The following is a 16,994-nucleotide window of genomic DNA, read 5'->3' as shown; positions in this document are numbered from 1 at the left end:
AAAAATTTTCCTTCCCATGTATTTGTGGTTCCTTACTACTATGTCCTTGCATGCCTAATCCAGGATTAACTTTTTCTTTTAAAAATAAGTTAGTTTGAGGTTTTTAAAAATTTTAATCAACTGTAAATATTTCTGAACATGAAAATAGACCCTGCTGTTGAATACATTGTAGCCTGAAATAAGTATTTATATCATAAGTTGCAAATTTTGTTTTTGTTAGGATATTCTATTTAAAGTGTTTTTTTTTTTTTTTGAAATTTCTTTGAAGCTTTGAAAGAAATGTGTTTTATTTGGCTAGAAAAAAGTGATTTTAATATGTGAGTCATAAAATTAAGTCATTTCAGAATAGTGCTTATCTGGACCAGTCTCCTATTTCACACATAAGGAAATTGTGGCCGGGAGAAATTAGTGTTTCTGTTAAGTCAAACTGAGTTAGAAGCAAAATCAAGGTCTACTGTGACCTCCATCCTAATATAAGTATCTGCTTAAAGAAAATCTTCCAGGTGTGTTGAGGTTTTCAAGTTTTCTTACCTCCAAGTTACATCTAGGATTACCAGGCAATGTTAAAAGAGCCTGTACTTTTTGTGTGAATAGCAACTTGGGTAATGAACTGAACAATATGCATTCTTTATGCCTTAACAAACCTGATTTCATAATGAATGGTTTATTTACAAAACAGTGGCTTTATATTCCCGCCTTCTTGGCAGTTTATCCTAGGAGGAATATTTTTTGACCCACTGATTATTTTAAGTATTCTAAGTTAAGGAGGCATGGTAGATACAACACTTAGAGATGTGTGTGTCTCTGTTTGTTTTTAGCATCAAGCATTGCACGATTCTCTCCAATAATGTAGATCATCTCTTACTGAATTTAACACTGTCTGATATCATGGTCTCCCTGGCAAATGCCTCAACTTTGCAGAAGGATTCCAATTGGATAGAAATGATAAGGAAATTTGTAACAGAGACCCTTGAAGATGGCTTTAGGCTAAATAGTAAGCAGCTGAACAGATTGCTTGGGGTCTCATGGAGGTTAATGCAGATACAACCAAACAGAGGTAGGTGTTACTGCTTTGTCCTTATTTAAGAGGAGCTCTTATGCATGCTATTTAGAGTCTAGCTTTGAGTTGATGACTTTCAAACATTTCACGTAGTCAAGTTACTTACATTCAAGCCATGAAAGGCAGCTAGCATAATTATAAAGGAATATCTACTTGAACACTGAAATCTTTTATGGCTCAGGGCATCCCTTTCTCAGTGGGTAGGTCCACTCTGAAGTTAATTGGTAGGATTTCTACTAGATTACAGAGTTGGAGTGAAAGGAGGTAGCTGTTATTAAGATGAAATGACAGTGAATCTAATGATGAAGAAATACCCTCTTCTGATGTAATTTGACTAGAAATTGATGAATCCTGCTTATCTTTTTACCTTTCTTGTAGCTTGAAGTTATGTCGCATTAAGTCAGTTTTTAGTATGACTTACTAATTCTTTTCATTCAGAAACAGAGCTTTCCTGTTTGGTTTCCAGCTTATCCACCTTTCTAGCCTGGTTTTTGTCTTCCCTGCCTAGGTTTGTTGTCTCTTAGGAAAATTTACTCTGCAGTCTCTGGTTGGCTTGACTTTTGTATTAGTCAGGCTATTACTGTAGGATTTTGACAGTAGTCATCAGTTTGTGTCTAAGGTCTGCTTTGTCATAGGAGCAAAGTAAAGTACTTCTGTGCTTTTTAGAATTAGGGGGCTGCTGAAGAAACATTTTGAATCATATGCAGTTTTTTTCTTTTTTTTTTTTAGAGGCTACGGAGTCACTTATTAAGGCAGTTTATACATTGTATCAGCAGAGAGGCCTTCTCCTTCCAGTTCGGACTCTGTTGCTGAAGTTTTTCAGTAAAATCTATCAAAAAGAAGAACTGAGATCTTACAGAGTCAGGTAAAGTTTCCTTTGTTATTTTGCCTTTCTTTTTCTCACCAAGTTATTTTGTAGTCTTTTTAAATAATAGACTAGATGGGGTGATTAAATCTTTGGAGAAATTCACTCTTTATATCCTATTTGGTTGCATTTAAGAAACGAGAAGAAATTTAATTTTATAAAGAAGCATACGTAATAGTGCCAGTAATCTTTATATGCATAACTGAGCAGATAAAAGTCTCTTTGAGCATATATTTCCACTTGTCCACTTAACAGCTAAAGGGCAGTTGGAACAACCTGTAGCAGCCTCAGCCTTTTCTTTTGCCTCCCATAAAAATTATGGAGGTTTAACAGCTGGTCCTTAGTGACATATTTGAGACATACGGTATAAGAATGAGGGCAGTAGAAGAGGAGGTGTGAAATGGGTGAAGGGGATTAAGAGGTACAAACTTAGTTATAAAGTAAATAAGCCACGGGGATGTAATATATAGCATAAGGAATAATAATAATACTGTAATAACTTTGTATGGGGACAAATGGCGACTTATCATGGTGATCATTTGTAATGTATGCATATGTCAAATTATTATGTAGTATATACCTGAAACTAACATATAATACTGTATGTTAAAAATATTTCAGTAGATTTTTTTAAAATGAGGGCAGTAAAAGATGAGAAGGTTTCTGGCTTAGTTTGGTGCTACCAGATGAAATAGACAATACAAAGAATAGAACTAAGGAATCAGGTTTTTGATAGGGTGGGTTTGAGGTTTATTTGGGATAGTCGGGAAGAGATGTTTGGGTGGAACATAGAGATTTGGGATACGTAGGTGGTGGTTAGAACGTATTTGAGTCTTTACTGTAAGTCAGGTGCTTTACTTAATCTCAATACTCATACTTTGAAGTGTAGGTACTGTTGGCTTCTGTCTTAACAGAAGGAAATGGATTCTTAGGTTAAATAATCTGGTGAGTGTCACGCAACTAAGGGCAGTGGAACTGAGACTTAAGTTCAGGTCTGTCTGACTACAAAGGTCATGCTTAAGTCACTAAGGGGGACAGCAAAAGTGATTGCTGTAACCTGAGTAAGGAGACATTAGAACATTAGCAAGTATATAAAAGAACTGAAATATGAAATAACACAAGTTTGAAGTCATTTAATGTGGCGGCACCCTACACTGAATGCATCAATGACTTAATATAGTGTAATAATTAACGCTAATTAGTATAAATAGTTCACGAAGAGTTAAGTAGTGTCTGTGTCCTTTAAGATAAAAATACAGTTTACATACTGCCTGCCGCAAATCACATGAACTTTTAATATAGTGGGTAAAACTTTAGAAACTGCTATAGCTAAATAAATGATGCCGGCCATCTTGTAGGCTCTCACATGTTTAAATAAGTAAATATGGTGTTATTGGTAGATGATTTGTCACTTTGTGAGGTGTTTTAAGTTAAAAATATTCTTTGTTTAAATTTATTTCCCTTGTCTTTGAAAATTACGCTCTATTTCGTTCTTCCTTGGCCTTAGGTATCGTAGTAAAGTGTTATCCCGTTGGTTGGCTGGTTTACCATTGCAACTTGCTCATCTTGGCTCCCGAAACCCTGAGCTCTCAACACAGCTTATTGACATTATTCATACCGCTGCAGCACGAGCAAATAAAGAATTACTAAAAAGTTTACAAGTTAGTGCTCTCCGAATCTATGGTAAGAGTTTTGTTTAACTATGTAAGTAATAATTGGTCTACCCCAATTTAGGAAAGACGTTTCAAAGGGGAGCTCTTTAGGTTTGCTTTTCCTTTAAATTAATTATACCATGGGAAAATTAACAAAACATCAAACAGTAAATTCATTTTCACTAGTATTATCTATTAGAATAGTTCTAGAAATTAATGATTATAGATGCTTCTTGCATTCTTTTTTTTAATTTATGTATTTTTGTCTGCTTTGGGTCTATGTTGCTGTGTGCGGGCTTTCTCTAGTTGCAGCGAGCAGGGGTTACTCTTCGTTGTGGTGCGCAGGCTTCTCATTGTGGTGGCTTCTCGTTGCGGAGTGTGGGCTGTAGGCACGCAGGCTTTAGTAGTTGTGGCGCACGGGCTTAGTTGCTCTGCAGCATGTGGGATCTTCCCAGACCAGGGATTGAACCCGTGTCCCCTGCATTGGCAGGTGGATTCTTAACCACTGTGCCACCAGGAAAGCCCGCTTCTTGCATTCTTAAATTGTCTTTTAAGCCACATGTTATTCACGAATTCAAAACTGATCAGGTATTTTTATAAAATTCCCTTGAAGCTTTGGTGGCAAATTTTACTTACTTAACCATAATGGGTATCTTGTATGACTTTCATCTATTAATAACTTTTTTATTCATCACTGAAACTTTCATTTTTTAAGCAAAAATATCAATAAAGCATACTGGGATATATACACGTATATAATTTATATTTATTATTGGGACGTAATTCATATACCATAAAATTTGCCATTTTACAATGTACAATTCTTTGATTTTTTAACATAGTCCCACGATTGTGCAATAGTGTTCATTATCTAATTCCAGGATATTTTTATCACCCTAAAAAGAAACTGTACCATTAGTAAGTCCCTCCCTACTTTATCCTTCCCCACCTCCTGGCAACCACAATCTTCTTTTCTGTCTCTGTGTATTTGCCTATTCTGGACATTTTTTATAGATGGAATTATACAATATGGGTCTTTTGAGTCTGGCTTCTTTCACTTAATATACTATTTTTAGGATTCATCTATGTTGTAGCATATATCAGTACTTTATTTCTTTTTAATGTTGAGTAGTATTCCATTGTGTGGATATACCACTTATATTTATCCATTCATTAGGTGATAGACATTGGTTTGTTTCCACCTTTTGTGGGTAATATTTTAAAATCTGTATTTTTCGGTATTGCTCATATGTGGGGTGGTGTGTGTGTGTGTGTACACAGATAGGTCTTTGGCTTTAAGTCGATATTATAATTGTCACCGTTTGGCAAAAGTGCTTGTTTTTTACCGTTTCGCTTTGTGTCCAATCCCGTTAACCCCATCATAGTTTTTATTTCAAATAACACATTTGAGTGTTATGAAATTAATAGTGTTAAACATATCTTTAAATAATGATTGTATTCAGTGTTTTATTCTAGACAATACCTTAAGCCATACATACATGCTTTGTGAAAAAAACTTTTCTCCATGTAATTGATGTATTAGAATTCAACATAACACAGTGAAAATAATCACTTAATCTGCTTTATTAACTCTGGTTTGTATATCTTTTTTAGTTTAACTTATTTTCTTACCCCACTAGATCCACAAGAAGGCACTGTGGTGGTTCTCCCAGCAGAGTCTCAACAGCTTTTGGTCCAGCTTGTATATTTTCTACCCAGTCTGCCTGCTGATTTGCTTTCTCGGTTAAGTCGTTGCTGTATTATGGGAAGACTCAGTTCAAGTTTGGCTGCCATGCTTATCAGGATACTGCACATGAGGTAGCATGCTCAAGTGAGCTGTATTTTAAGCGTATAATCTTCCCCCCACCCTCTGTCCTTTTACTGGCAATTCATGAACTATAGAGGCTTTTAAAAATACTGCTCCTCCCTTCATTTGCTCTTAATGCAACAGTTAAAACTGTGGATACTGTTATTAGATAGAGGAAGTTCACTAGAGTAAGACTGTTTCACATTATTTGTTTAGTGACTTGTGTAGGTGGATTGGAATAAGGGTTAAAATTATCAAAAGTATGCAGTAAGGGTTCAGTGGCAGGTGAGAGTACTGTGCTTAAAACCTTTGGTGTTACAAAATGGCAGTACAGATCCTTTCTGGAAGGGAGCTCAGAATTTAATGTAGCTGACGAAATAAATAAGTTTGTATACTCAGACAAGGAATCACTTGAAATATCTGTGTGTGTGTGTGTGTGGCAAAGTATACATAACATAAAACTTACCATTTTAACCAGTTTTAGGTATACAGTTAAAACTGTTCAGTGGCATTAAGTACATTCACATTGTTGTGCAACCAGCACCACTATTCGTCTCCAGAACTTTCATCATCCCAAACTGAAACTCTGTACTAATCATTTCCCCTTCCCCCAGCCCCCGTTTACCACTATTCTATCTTCATGATTTTGATTATTCTAGGTAACCTCATATAAATTGAATCATACAATATTTTCCTTTTGTGTTTTGCTTATTTCACTCAGTGTAACTTTTCAGGGTTCATCCATATTGTAGCACGTTTCACGGTTTCCTTTTTTAAGTCTGAATATTCGATATTCCATTGTATTCCATTATACCACATTTTGTTTATTCATCTGTTGATGGACTCTTCGTTGTTTCTACCCTTTGGCTATGGTGAATAATGCTGCTGTGAACACTGGTGTACAGATACCTGTTTGAATCCTTTTAATTCTTTTGGCTATATACCCAGAAGTGGAATTGCCAGATCATATGGTAATCTGTTTAATTTTTCAAGGAACTGCCATACTGTTTTCCATAGTGACGGTACCATTTTACTCTGAAAGGTTTTATAACACTCGTATTGCGAGTGTTTAAAATATTCTTAAAAATTTCATGTCTGTATCAGGTATGGTACTTTAGTATTCAGCAATATTTGTTACTGATAGTGGCCTATGGACAGGGTCTGATACGGTTTTAGGCAGAACTGAAAATTTAAAGACTAGCTTCCTTGTGGCTTCTTGTACAGATCCCCTATCCCAGTTCAATAGGAGTAGCTCACATTATTAGTAGATTTTCTTTAGCTTTGTTTGCCAGTCTCTTCATACCAGTATAGGACATACGTTTGAATGTTGTCACCCAGAGTGTGCTTCGTAACTGATAACATTTCCTTTTAGAAAAAGAGAGCTGTTTGCAATGTGTTGTTTGTATGTGAAAATTCAAGGTTTATTTCTGTGTTCATGTGCATTAAAGAAAGACTTGGTCTTAATTTGAAGTACTCTAAACATTTATTAGTTTCCCATGTTTTCCTTTCTTAGAAATTAAAAAACAAAACAAAACAAAAAAACCAAAGCCCTGCTCTTTGTCTAGTGCAGCATTTAATGCTAGGCCTTTAAAGAAATATTATTTATTTTCTTATAACTTAAGTGGTTTCAAGTTAATAAAACTTCCAGTGGAGGGCACTGTTCCTTTGATATAACTACTGGAGGTTGGTTCTGTTTTAACATTCATTTAAAAGCACCTTTTGAACACTTCTTGAAATTGATTCTCTTTGGAAGCTATATTTAATATCTTTATCAGTTATGATTGACTTATGCTTAATAACTTTTGTCAAGGATTTTTTCAAAAGTTTTTTTTACTTTTTTCTTTTTGTGGATTTGTGGTGAGTATTGAGAAAATCTGTTAATTTATAAATAATGGTCATAGGGGTTTATAATTATTAAGAGCAGAATGTCATTGTAGTTAAAAGTCCACTGAGTTAAATTTTGCTTTTTAGTATTTGCACAGAGTCTGTTACTAGACTTCTCTTTCTGTAGATGTATTGTTCCTATTCAAATTAATCTCTCTTAAAAAATAAAACAAAATTGGGACTTTTCAACTTTCTCAGGCCAGTGGCATTATTATTGTATCACCTTTCCTAGATTTAGAATTTAAGAATATTTCCTTAGAAATAACCTGGGTTATTTCATATGTTTAGTTTTCTCTTCAAAATATCCCTTTCTGTCCCTGATCATGACTATAAACTAACCAGCTTTTTCATTATCTCCCACCTGTACTATTACAGCAAGTAGTCTTGCTTCTTAGTCCCATCTGTTTTGTGCACTGTTGCCAGATTAATTTTCCTGAAATGTTCCTTTAATCATTTCTGATTTTCATCCGTTACATTAATTGGACTGTGAGATCTAGTTCACTTCAGGTACTGTAGTTCTGATATTCTGCTGTCTCTATCTGAGAGACTTGAAGAGCAGGTTACCAGCAAAGAATATCAGTGTGTTCCATGTGTGAAAAACTCATCAGCTAAAATACCGTTGGTGTTCATTTTATCTTTTAAAAAGTGTACTTAGAATTCCTGCTCCTACCTTTTTTTACCATCTACTTAGAGCTTTTTTGAGTTTGATTTTCCCCCCCATCTGTGTTGTTCTACTGGCCTTTACTCATTCCTTATCCTCTCTGCTCCTAGTTTATTTACAGCTGGGTTGGGGAACATAAGACATAAATGTGGAAAGGTAATCTACACTGTGAGATAAAAATATCAGAGAAGGGAGAACTTCTTGGACTAAGAAATTTGGCTTGGTTTGTGTGTGTGTGTGTGTGTGTGTGTGTGTGCGTGTGCGTGCGTGCATGCATGTGGTACGTGGGCCTCTCACTGTTGTGGCCTCTCCCATTGCGGAGCACAGGCTCTGGACGCGCAGGCGGCCATGGCTCACGGGCCCAGCCACTCCATGGCACGTGGGATCTTCCCAGACCGGGGCACGAACCCGTGTCCCCTGCATCGGCAGGCGGACTCTCAACCACTGCGCCACCAGGGAAGCCCCTGGCTTGGTTTTTAAGTAGAGTGAATATGTGAGCTGGACTGCCAGGAACGGTTCTGGTTTACTTCTTTTGTCCCAGCACGTTTAGTAATAGCATCCCCTTTTACTCTCAGAAGTGTTCTGGCTTGCACAGTATATATATTCATCATCATTTTAAGGACAGTGTGATGTATTGCTTGTCTTTTGTCCAAACTAGACTCTTAAATGGATTTCCTACCCCCTTTAGCCACTGGATGGCACAGTTTTCACTGGGTTCAAGAGGATATTAGTTTGTTTTCTAATCATCATTTTGTACTCCTTTCCATTGAGCATCTCTGATGTTTTATAGACCCCTAGCTTGTGATATTGCCTCCATAGTCCTTTGCTTATTGTGGGAACGATAATCAGAAGAGTGTTTCCATTATTTTGAACTCCCCAACTTTTAAGAATGTTAATAATAAATACAATTATTTCATAGGTAAAAAAATTTTAGTGCTTCTAGTTGAATTATAAATTCCTAATTTTGTGTGACATTTATTCAGATTTCTGTGATAAAAATTTGTAGTTTCAGCTTGTTGGATCTGATCATTCTCAGCTTTTTTTTTCTTTTTTTGGCTATATCCATGGTTGACATTTGCTCTCTTCCTTCTTAGACTTACCTTGAAGAGAGTTTTTAAAGGAGTCACTAAAAACTGATCTTATAGCAAGAACCAGATAATCCTCATTTAATGAGAAGCTGCTGTACATTCAGCTATTCCCTGGAGTCCCCTACCAGTACTTCAGCCACAATATTGTGAAGTAGACCTAGTTACAACTTTGAAAAGAATAGGAACACATAGTTATCTTAGAGTGGCTTTAAATTGAAGTATTCTTTGCCTAATTAATACACTGTTGCTTAGGTAGGAAGCAGGAACTTGTTTAAACTTAACTCATTTACGTAAGCAAGGTAAGACTTTATAAAAATCAAGCAGTAAATACATAGCAGCTGAACGTACTACTGAAAAGCAAAACTTTATCTTGGCTCCTTGAGTCTGATTTTCAAGTGGTGTGGAAAATTTTTTAAGTTTGTAAGATATTTGTGGACCAATTACGCTTTTCAGTGAAACTTTACATAAATATAAGTAAGTTAGAAGTTACATTTTCCATATTGTGGTACTTGAACCCTTATATTTAAAGTTAACACATACTGTGGATTTTGTTTAAGCTATTAAATTAGACTTGTTTTCAATAAAGAAAAATGGTTATATATACTGTGCTTTATTCTTGAGTCTTCAAGTGGTCACTTCTCGTAATAGTTCTCCCATTGTTTATTATAGATCATCATTTTCTGGATGGAAGTCTTCAGTTAAAGACTGGTTGATGAGTGATGTGGACTATTTCAGCTTCTTATTTTCAACACTTACAGGTAACCACATTGATCTGCCAAGTTAAGGAAAGGAAAAAAGCCTAGTATGAAGATTCTCCTGAGATTTACTCTCATACCTGTTTGGCTCTAAGTTTTGAACCCCATTGCATACTTCAAAAAGTTGATGCACAGAATATCCATTTTAAACATGTTTGAAATGTTTAACATGATAGGAAGAATATCAGATTTCAATTAGCCATTTTTTGCATTCCATTGACCTCAAAGCAAAATTAGTAAAATGAGTCTAGAAATGTTATAAGTTTGATTTCTAAGTATTATTACTATTGTTTTAAATGATGTACTGTCTCAGTATTTTTGTTTTGTACTTGGATGATGAAGATGAGAATCTTTGAAATTTTCTGAAGACTTGAAATTTGGAGACTTAATATGTTAAGTCAGAATCCAAAAAAAACTCGACAGGTTCTGATAAGGAGCTGAATCTAGCAAGATAAATATTATATAAAAGATAAAAGTAGACTCCTACACGTTTATTTGATCGTTTTGGATGTACACATTTGAGTTGGAGGTGAAGGCTTTATGTTTTAATAGTAGTACTAGTCAAAAGGTTTAGTGGTTTTAGGAAACTCATTAGGAATCAGTAGTGGGGTGTGGCTTCCAAACTAGATGATGACTCTCTAGGGCATGTTCATGGAAATATAGTGATCTGAAACCATCAAAGCAGGTAGCTAGGGTCAGACCACATTGCAAGTATTCTGATCATTCCAAGAGCTATCTTTCAGGAGGGACTTTGGCAAGTTGTCTGTATAGGTCAGGCCAAGTGTAATAGAGGTGGTAAGAGAATCAGAAATTTTATTATGTAAGGTATGGTTGAAGGAACTGCATTATCGAAAAAAAAAGACTTAGGAGGGATGGAGTAGTTTTAAAACATTCGAAGGGCTATTATGTAAGAGAATAATAGAGTTTGGTATATGTATGAATGAGTATATTATTTTACTTGTTCAGTAGCTTTATTAAACCTACCATTAATTAGAACGATTATGCCTTTCACAGTTATTTAAGTAAAGGTGGTAATGCCCCCAATATTAGGGGTAAAACCTGTTTCTTGCTGTATTACAGGTTGAGTCAGGTTACATCCTTTGTGAACATAATTATATGAATTTTACTACATTACATTGCTAACATTTCATTTTTAAAACTACTACACATGAAATACAGAAATTCAGAGGATACAGGTAACTTAAAGAAGAATTTAACTTGAAGATACATGTCATCTGTTTTTAAAAAATTAATAAAGAATGTCACGGGCTTCCCTGGTGGCGCAGCGGTTGAGAGTCCACCTGCCGATGCAGGGGACATGGGTTCGTGCCCCGGTCCGGGAAGATCCTACATGCCACGGAGTGGCTGGGCCCTTGAGCCATGGCCGCTGAGCCTGTGCTCTGCAATGGGAGAGGCCACAACAGTGAGAGGCCCGCGTACCGCAAAAAAAAAAAAAAAAAAAAAGAATGTCACTTGCCTTGTGCTTTATTTATTTATTTATTGGCTTTCTTTATACCCAAATTAGGATTTTCAAAAGAGGAGCTGACTTGGCTTCAGAGCCTTCGAGGAGTTCCTCATGTCATCCAGACGCAGCTTTCCCCTGTGCTGCTTTACCTTACTGACTTGGATCAATTTTTACACCATTGGGACGTAACAGAGGTAATTGTCCATCTTAAAAGAAACTCATAATTATTGGAATTCAGTTAATCAACCACCAACAGTTGCTGTATGTTAGGGTTGCCTTGTGTAAGATGCTTTCAGAGATTCAGAGTAGTATAAAACACAATCCATGTTCTGAAAGTGCTTGTGATCCTTGGATAGGAGATGTATGTTTCTAAAAGAGTATTTTCATTATAAGTTATGCCAATACAATAGAATAAATTAGCAGTTTGAACTATAGAGACAAATTTATTTTTTCTAGCATAGGGAAGAAAGGATGGATCCATCTATGGAAAAGAGGAAAGGCTTCATAGAAAAGGAAGAATTTGACTTAGGTATTGAAGGATGAATAATAGGGTAGGATTTGGTATCCTGAAGGTGGGTTTTTCTAATCAGAAAAGATTATTTGGAATTTCCTTTGGTTTTAAGAATTAGTATGTAGTTTATCAGAGTTAAATTTTAAACCCTAATTTCTCCTTGAATTTTTAAGTTCAACTTACAAATCTTATTTTTTAGATAAATATAGTAAATTTAAGCAATCATTTTAAAGGGAGACTTTGATTATATTTTATTCCTTTTACAAACTATTTAAAACTTTAAAACTGTTTAAATAACTTAATATATTCACTATTAGTCAAGTACAGTTTTTTGACAAACCTTCACAAATGTTACAGTAAATCTTAAATATCTAATAAATTTATATAAGTATGATAAATCTTAATATCTTTAAGTTTTGGTACTGTTTGTAGTGAAATTCAAATTAAAACCACAAGTCTAAATTAATTATTGATATGTTTTAAATTGGAATTACAGGGCTGATCTTTTACCCTAATAGTCAAAATTGTCTTCTGTGTTACAAATATGTAAACTAAATATGTAAAAACATCCTAACTGTTAATACTAAGGATTTGAGTCTCTAAAAACATGTATCTATTAGTTAATTTCTGTTGTTTATTTCTTCAGTTTCTTTCCTTGCATTGGAAAGGTACTTGCCCGGTAGGAATGCCATTGTGTCATGCCAAATAATTTTGGTTTGAACCTTGCAAGTTCTGAGGTTATGTTCTCTGCTGGCCAGTTTTTTTTTAATGATTCAGAAGGTTTCTGGTTAGGACACTGACTATTCTTTTCTTGTAACTCCTAATTGCTAGGCCATAAGCCTTTTTTATTTTTAAAACCGCTTTGTCAGTGTTCTCAACAAGGTAGTCTCTAGAACCTACATCTGTTTTGTTGCTATACCAATTGATTTTATTACAATCAACTGATCTATTTACTACTTCTTTCATTCTGTTCCTGAATACTCTTCATGTTCTTCCTGTCCCTTAGGGCTATACCTTTTGTAGATGTTTAACACATTTCTCTCATGGTTTTGTTTGACTCTGATCACAATACTTAAGTCATGCCAATGACACTTTGTTCTTTTTATTACCCTGGTGCCTATATATATGAACATATACAGGCTCTCAAAAAATAGTGGATTTAAAAAAGTGAAAAATAATGAATTGGGTAACCAACCTAATTATTTAATATCTGAAATTTTATATTAATCCATAGTAAGTGAAGAGAGCTAAGAAAGACTGAGATTGAGGCCTTGAATACTAGATTGGGAAGTTTAGGTTTGCCAACAGTAGTATTGGTAGTTGTTTTGTAGGACAGACTGTTTCTAATGTTTTTAAACTGTATCATGCTGTATTGGAAAAACCATTGTATGGGGATAAGTGGGCCCCAGATTCCCGGCATAGATTTGTTAGTGTCTAGTTTGGTAACTTAGACAACTCCATTAATCTTTCTCTGACAATTACATTATCTGTGTAAAGCCAAGACACAGTTGTCATGAAAATGTGATCAGTTGTATTTCTGAGTGTACATTTGGCAAGAACATGTATTAAACTTCAAGGTTGCTGTCTTTGAAATGTTAAGACATATATTAGGAAAAATCTGAAAGTTTTGGGTTTAGTTTTTGAAGTTCTTAAGTGAAGATTTCAGTTTTATTTTGGATAAAATTTGCCATATTTAAGTTGGCCTCTTCATGTGAAATTATTTGAAATATATAGTTTTTGACAGCCTTAGTATAAAAATTTATTTTTCTAATTTTTTGTTTTTGGAGTAGGTATTATCACAAAGTACAATTTAGAAGAATAGAAGGATAATAGTAAAAAGTGTTCCTCCATTCCCTATCTCCCAGCCATCCGTTTTCCCTCCCTAGTTTCTAAATGTAGTCTTTTTAAAAAAAATTTTTATTGGAGTATAGTTGCTTTACAGTGTTGTGTTAGTTTCTGCTGTACAGTAAAGTGAATCAGTTATACGTATACATATAACCCCTCTTTTTTAGATTTCCTTCCCATTTAGGTCACCACAGAGCATTGAGTAGAGTTCCCTGTGCTATACAGTAGGTTCTCATTAGTTATCTAGTTTATACACAGTAGTGTATATATGTCAATCTCAATCTCCCAGTTCATCCCACCCTCCCTCCCCACCTTGATATCCCTAAGTTTGTTCTCTACATCCGTGTCTCTGTTTCTGCTTTGCCAATAAGTTCATCTGTACCATTTTTCTAGATTCCACATAAAGCAATATTATATATTTGTTTTTCTGACTTAGTTCACTCTGTATGACAGTCTCTAGGTCTATCCATGTCTCTGTAAATTTCATTCCTTTTTATGGTTAAGTAATATTCCATTGTATACATGTACCACATCTTCTTTATCCATTCCTCTGTTGATGGACATTTAGGTTGCTTCTGTGTCTTGGCTATTGTAAATAGTGCTGCAGTGAACATTGGGGTGCGTGTATCTTTTTGAATTATGGCTTTCTCCAGCTATGTGCCCAGGAGTGGTATTGCTGGGTCATATGGTAGTTTTGTTTTTAGTTTTTTGAGGAACCCCCATATTGTTCTCCATAGTGGCTGTACCAATTTACGTTCCCACCAACAGTGTGTAAGGGTTTCCTTCACATCCTCTCCAGCATTTATCGTTTCTAGGTTTTTTGATGATGGCCATTCTGACTGGTGTTAGGTGATACCTCATCTAAATGTATTCTTTTAGGTAACTTCTGTGTCATCACAAATGGTTACATGTATTCTTTTAGTTTTCTCCTTTTATAGAAATAACATACTCTGTACACTGATTTGGATCTTGCAGTTTTCACTTAGTGTATATATATATATATTTTAACTTTCTTAATATTTAATTAATTAATTAATTAATTATTTTTGGCTGCATCGGGTCTTTGTTGCTGTGCGTGGGCTTTCTCTAGTTGTGGCGAGCGGGGGCTACTCTTTGCTGCGGTGCACAGGCTTTTCACTGCAGTGGCTTCTCTTGTTGCGGAGCACGGGCTCTAGGCACATGGGCTTCAGTAGTTGTGGCACGCGGGCTCAGTAGTGGCTCATGGGCTCTAGAGCACAGTCTCAGTAGTTGTGGCGCATGGGCTTAGTTGCTCCGTGGCATGTGGGATCTTCCTGGACTAGGGCTCGAACCCCTGTCCCCTGCATTGGCAGGCGGATTCTTAACCACCATGCCACCAGGGAAGTTCCACACTTAGTATATTTGCGATCATTTCTTCTGAAAGAATTGTATGACCTTGCCGTTAGTGATGGAAATAGTAATTAACAGGGAAAGATCACAAAGGGAAAAGGAATCTCTAGACAGAGATACTGTTTCCAAATGGAGATATCTATTCCAGAGCCAATGAAAGGTTTTAAGGTTAATTTTATTTATGATTTATAAAATTTTGAATGGTTTTATAAGTTATTTTTTAACTAAATTCTGAATGATAATAATAAAACATTAATCTAGTTTAAGAAATAGAATATTTTTCATTATTTTTGAAACCCCTATGTGCTTTTCCCCTCTCCCTTTAGAGTAACACTGTCTTAAATTTTATCATACTCTTGCTCCTTTATAGTTTTACCATATTAGCATGTAACTCCAAATCATATTGTTTAGTTTTACATGTTATTGAACTTTTTTTTTTTTTTTTTTTTTTTTTTTTTTTTTGCGGTACACTGGCCTCTCACCATTGTGGCCTCTCCCGTTGCGGAGCACAGGCTCCGGACGCGCAGGCTCAGCGGCCATGGCTCACGGGCCCAGCTGCTCCATGGCATGTGGGATCTTCCCGGACCGGGGCACGAACCCATGTCCCCTGCATCGGCAGGCGGACTCTCAACCACTGCGCCACCAGGGAAGCCCTATTGAACTTTTTAAAAGTGAAATATTTTTTAGTAATTTCCTTTTTTTTCATTCAGTATACTAAGATACCCATGTTAATGTGTAAGGAGTTCATTCTTTTTCATTGCTGTGTAGCATTCCATTGTAATCAGATATCGATTGGTTGTTTTTCATAGTTTCAGTATTTTTTTTCATAGTTTCAGTATTTTTATCATTCCATTTTTATCTCTTTTGTCACGTTAGCTTTGCCTCTTATGTTTTTAACCATTTGCTCTTCAAGTTAATACAGCCTACCTTCTATACTGTACCGCTTCATGCCATAATGTAGTGTGTAATGATGTGTGAGGTTTTTCTTATTTTTGTTTCTCTGTATGTAATGTGTTTTTTTTCTCTACATGCTTTTTTTTTTTTACAAGTTTTAAAGATTTTTCCTTTTATCACATTTTTTCCAGCAGTTTGATTATATTAATACCTTTTTTTTCAGTGCTTTGAAATGTCAAATGAGTAATTTTGTTCTCTTTTATTTTTAAACTATTTGCAGAGACAACACAAAATTATATAATGTTACATTTATTTTAACCTACACTTCTTCCTTCATAAGGTTACTTGTCTAAACATTTCACTAACATTGTGCAATTTTAAACTGAGAAAAAGAACAGGGCCTCCCTGGTGGCGCAGTGGTTGAGAGTCCGCCTGCCGATGCAGGGGATACGGGTTCGTGCCCCGGTCCGGGAGGATCCCATATGCCGCGGAGCGGCTGGGCCCGTGAGCCATGGCCGCTGAGCCTGCGCATCCGGAGCCTGTGCTCCGGAACGGGAGAGGCCACAACAGTGAGAGGCCCGCATACCGCAAAAAAAAAAAAAAAAAAAAAAAAAAGTTACAAGTGTGACAATTTATCAGGAATAGATTAAGTGACAGCTGTAACTAGAATCAGAATTAGATTATTTTAATAATTCCAGGAAGAGTATAATTTACAAAATACATTTGAATGATGTTAGGAAGATAGCAGGAGGAATTATTTGCTTAGTCAAATATTTTTTTTCACTTAGTAATATTTATTTAAGGTTCCTCCATGTGTTTTCATGACTTCATAGCTCATTTCCTTTTAGCACTGAATTATATTCCATTGTCTGGTTATATCAGTTTATCCATTTACCTACTGAAGGACATCTTGATTACTTTCAAATTTTGGCAGTTGTGAATAAAGCTGCTGTAAATATCTGTGTGTAGGTTTTTGTGTAGACATAAGGTTTCAACTCCTTTGGTTAAATACTAAGGAGAGCAGTTGCTGGATCATATGGTAAGAGTGTATTTAATATTGTAAAAAACCACCAAACATATTTCCAAAGTGCTGTACCATTTTGTATTTTCACCAAGCAGTAAATGAGAGTTTCTGTTGC

General features: G+C 35.5%; 1 protein-coding gene across 3 annotated transcripts in view; it reads left to right on the top strand.

Moving 5' to 3' along the window:
* Nucleotides 1-16,994, top strand: part of TEX10 (testis expressed 10) — a 63,868-nt gene that overhangs the window by 21,380 nt on the left and 25,494 nt on the right. For all 3 annotated transcript variants that reach the window (XM_082619690.1, XM_082619689.1, XM_082619691.1), the window contains 6 exons: nt 819-1,057; nt 1,790-1,925; nt 3,433-3,608; nt 5,218-5,395; nt 9,687-9,775; nt 11,298-11,431. In XM_082619690.1, coding sequence (XP_082475816.1) covers nt 819-1,057; nt 1,790-1,925; nt 3,433-3,608; nt 5,218-5,395; nt 9,687-9,775; nt 11,298-11,431 — 952 coding nt within the window. The remainder of the gene's footprint in view (nt 1-818; nt 1,058-1,789; nt 1,926-3,432; nt 3,609-5,217; nt 5,396-9,686; nt 9,776-11,297; nt 11,432-16,994) is intronic.

The sequence above is a fragment of the Mesoplodon mirus genome, assembly GCF_964341445.2.
Source record: "Mesoplodon mirus genome assembly, chromosome: 1".
NCBI classification, from domain to species: Eukaryota; Metazoa; Chordata; class Mammalia; order Artiodactyla; family Ziphiidae; genus Mesoplodon; species Mesoplodon mirus.
This window is presented reverse-complemented; position numbering and strand designations above follow the sequence as displayed.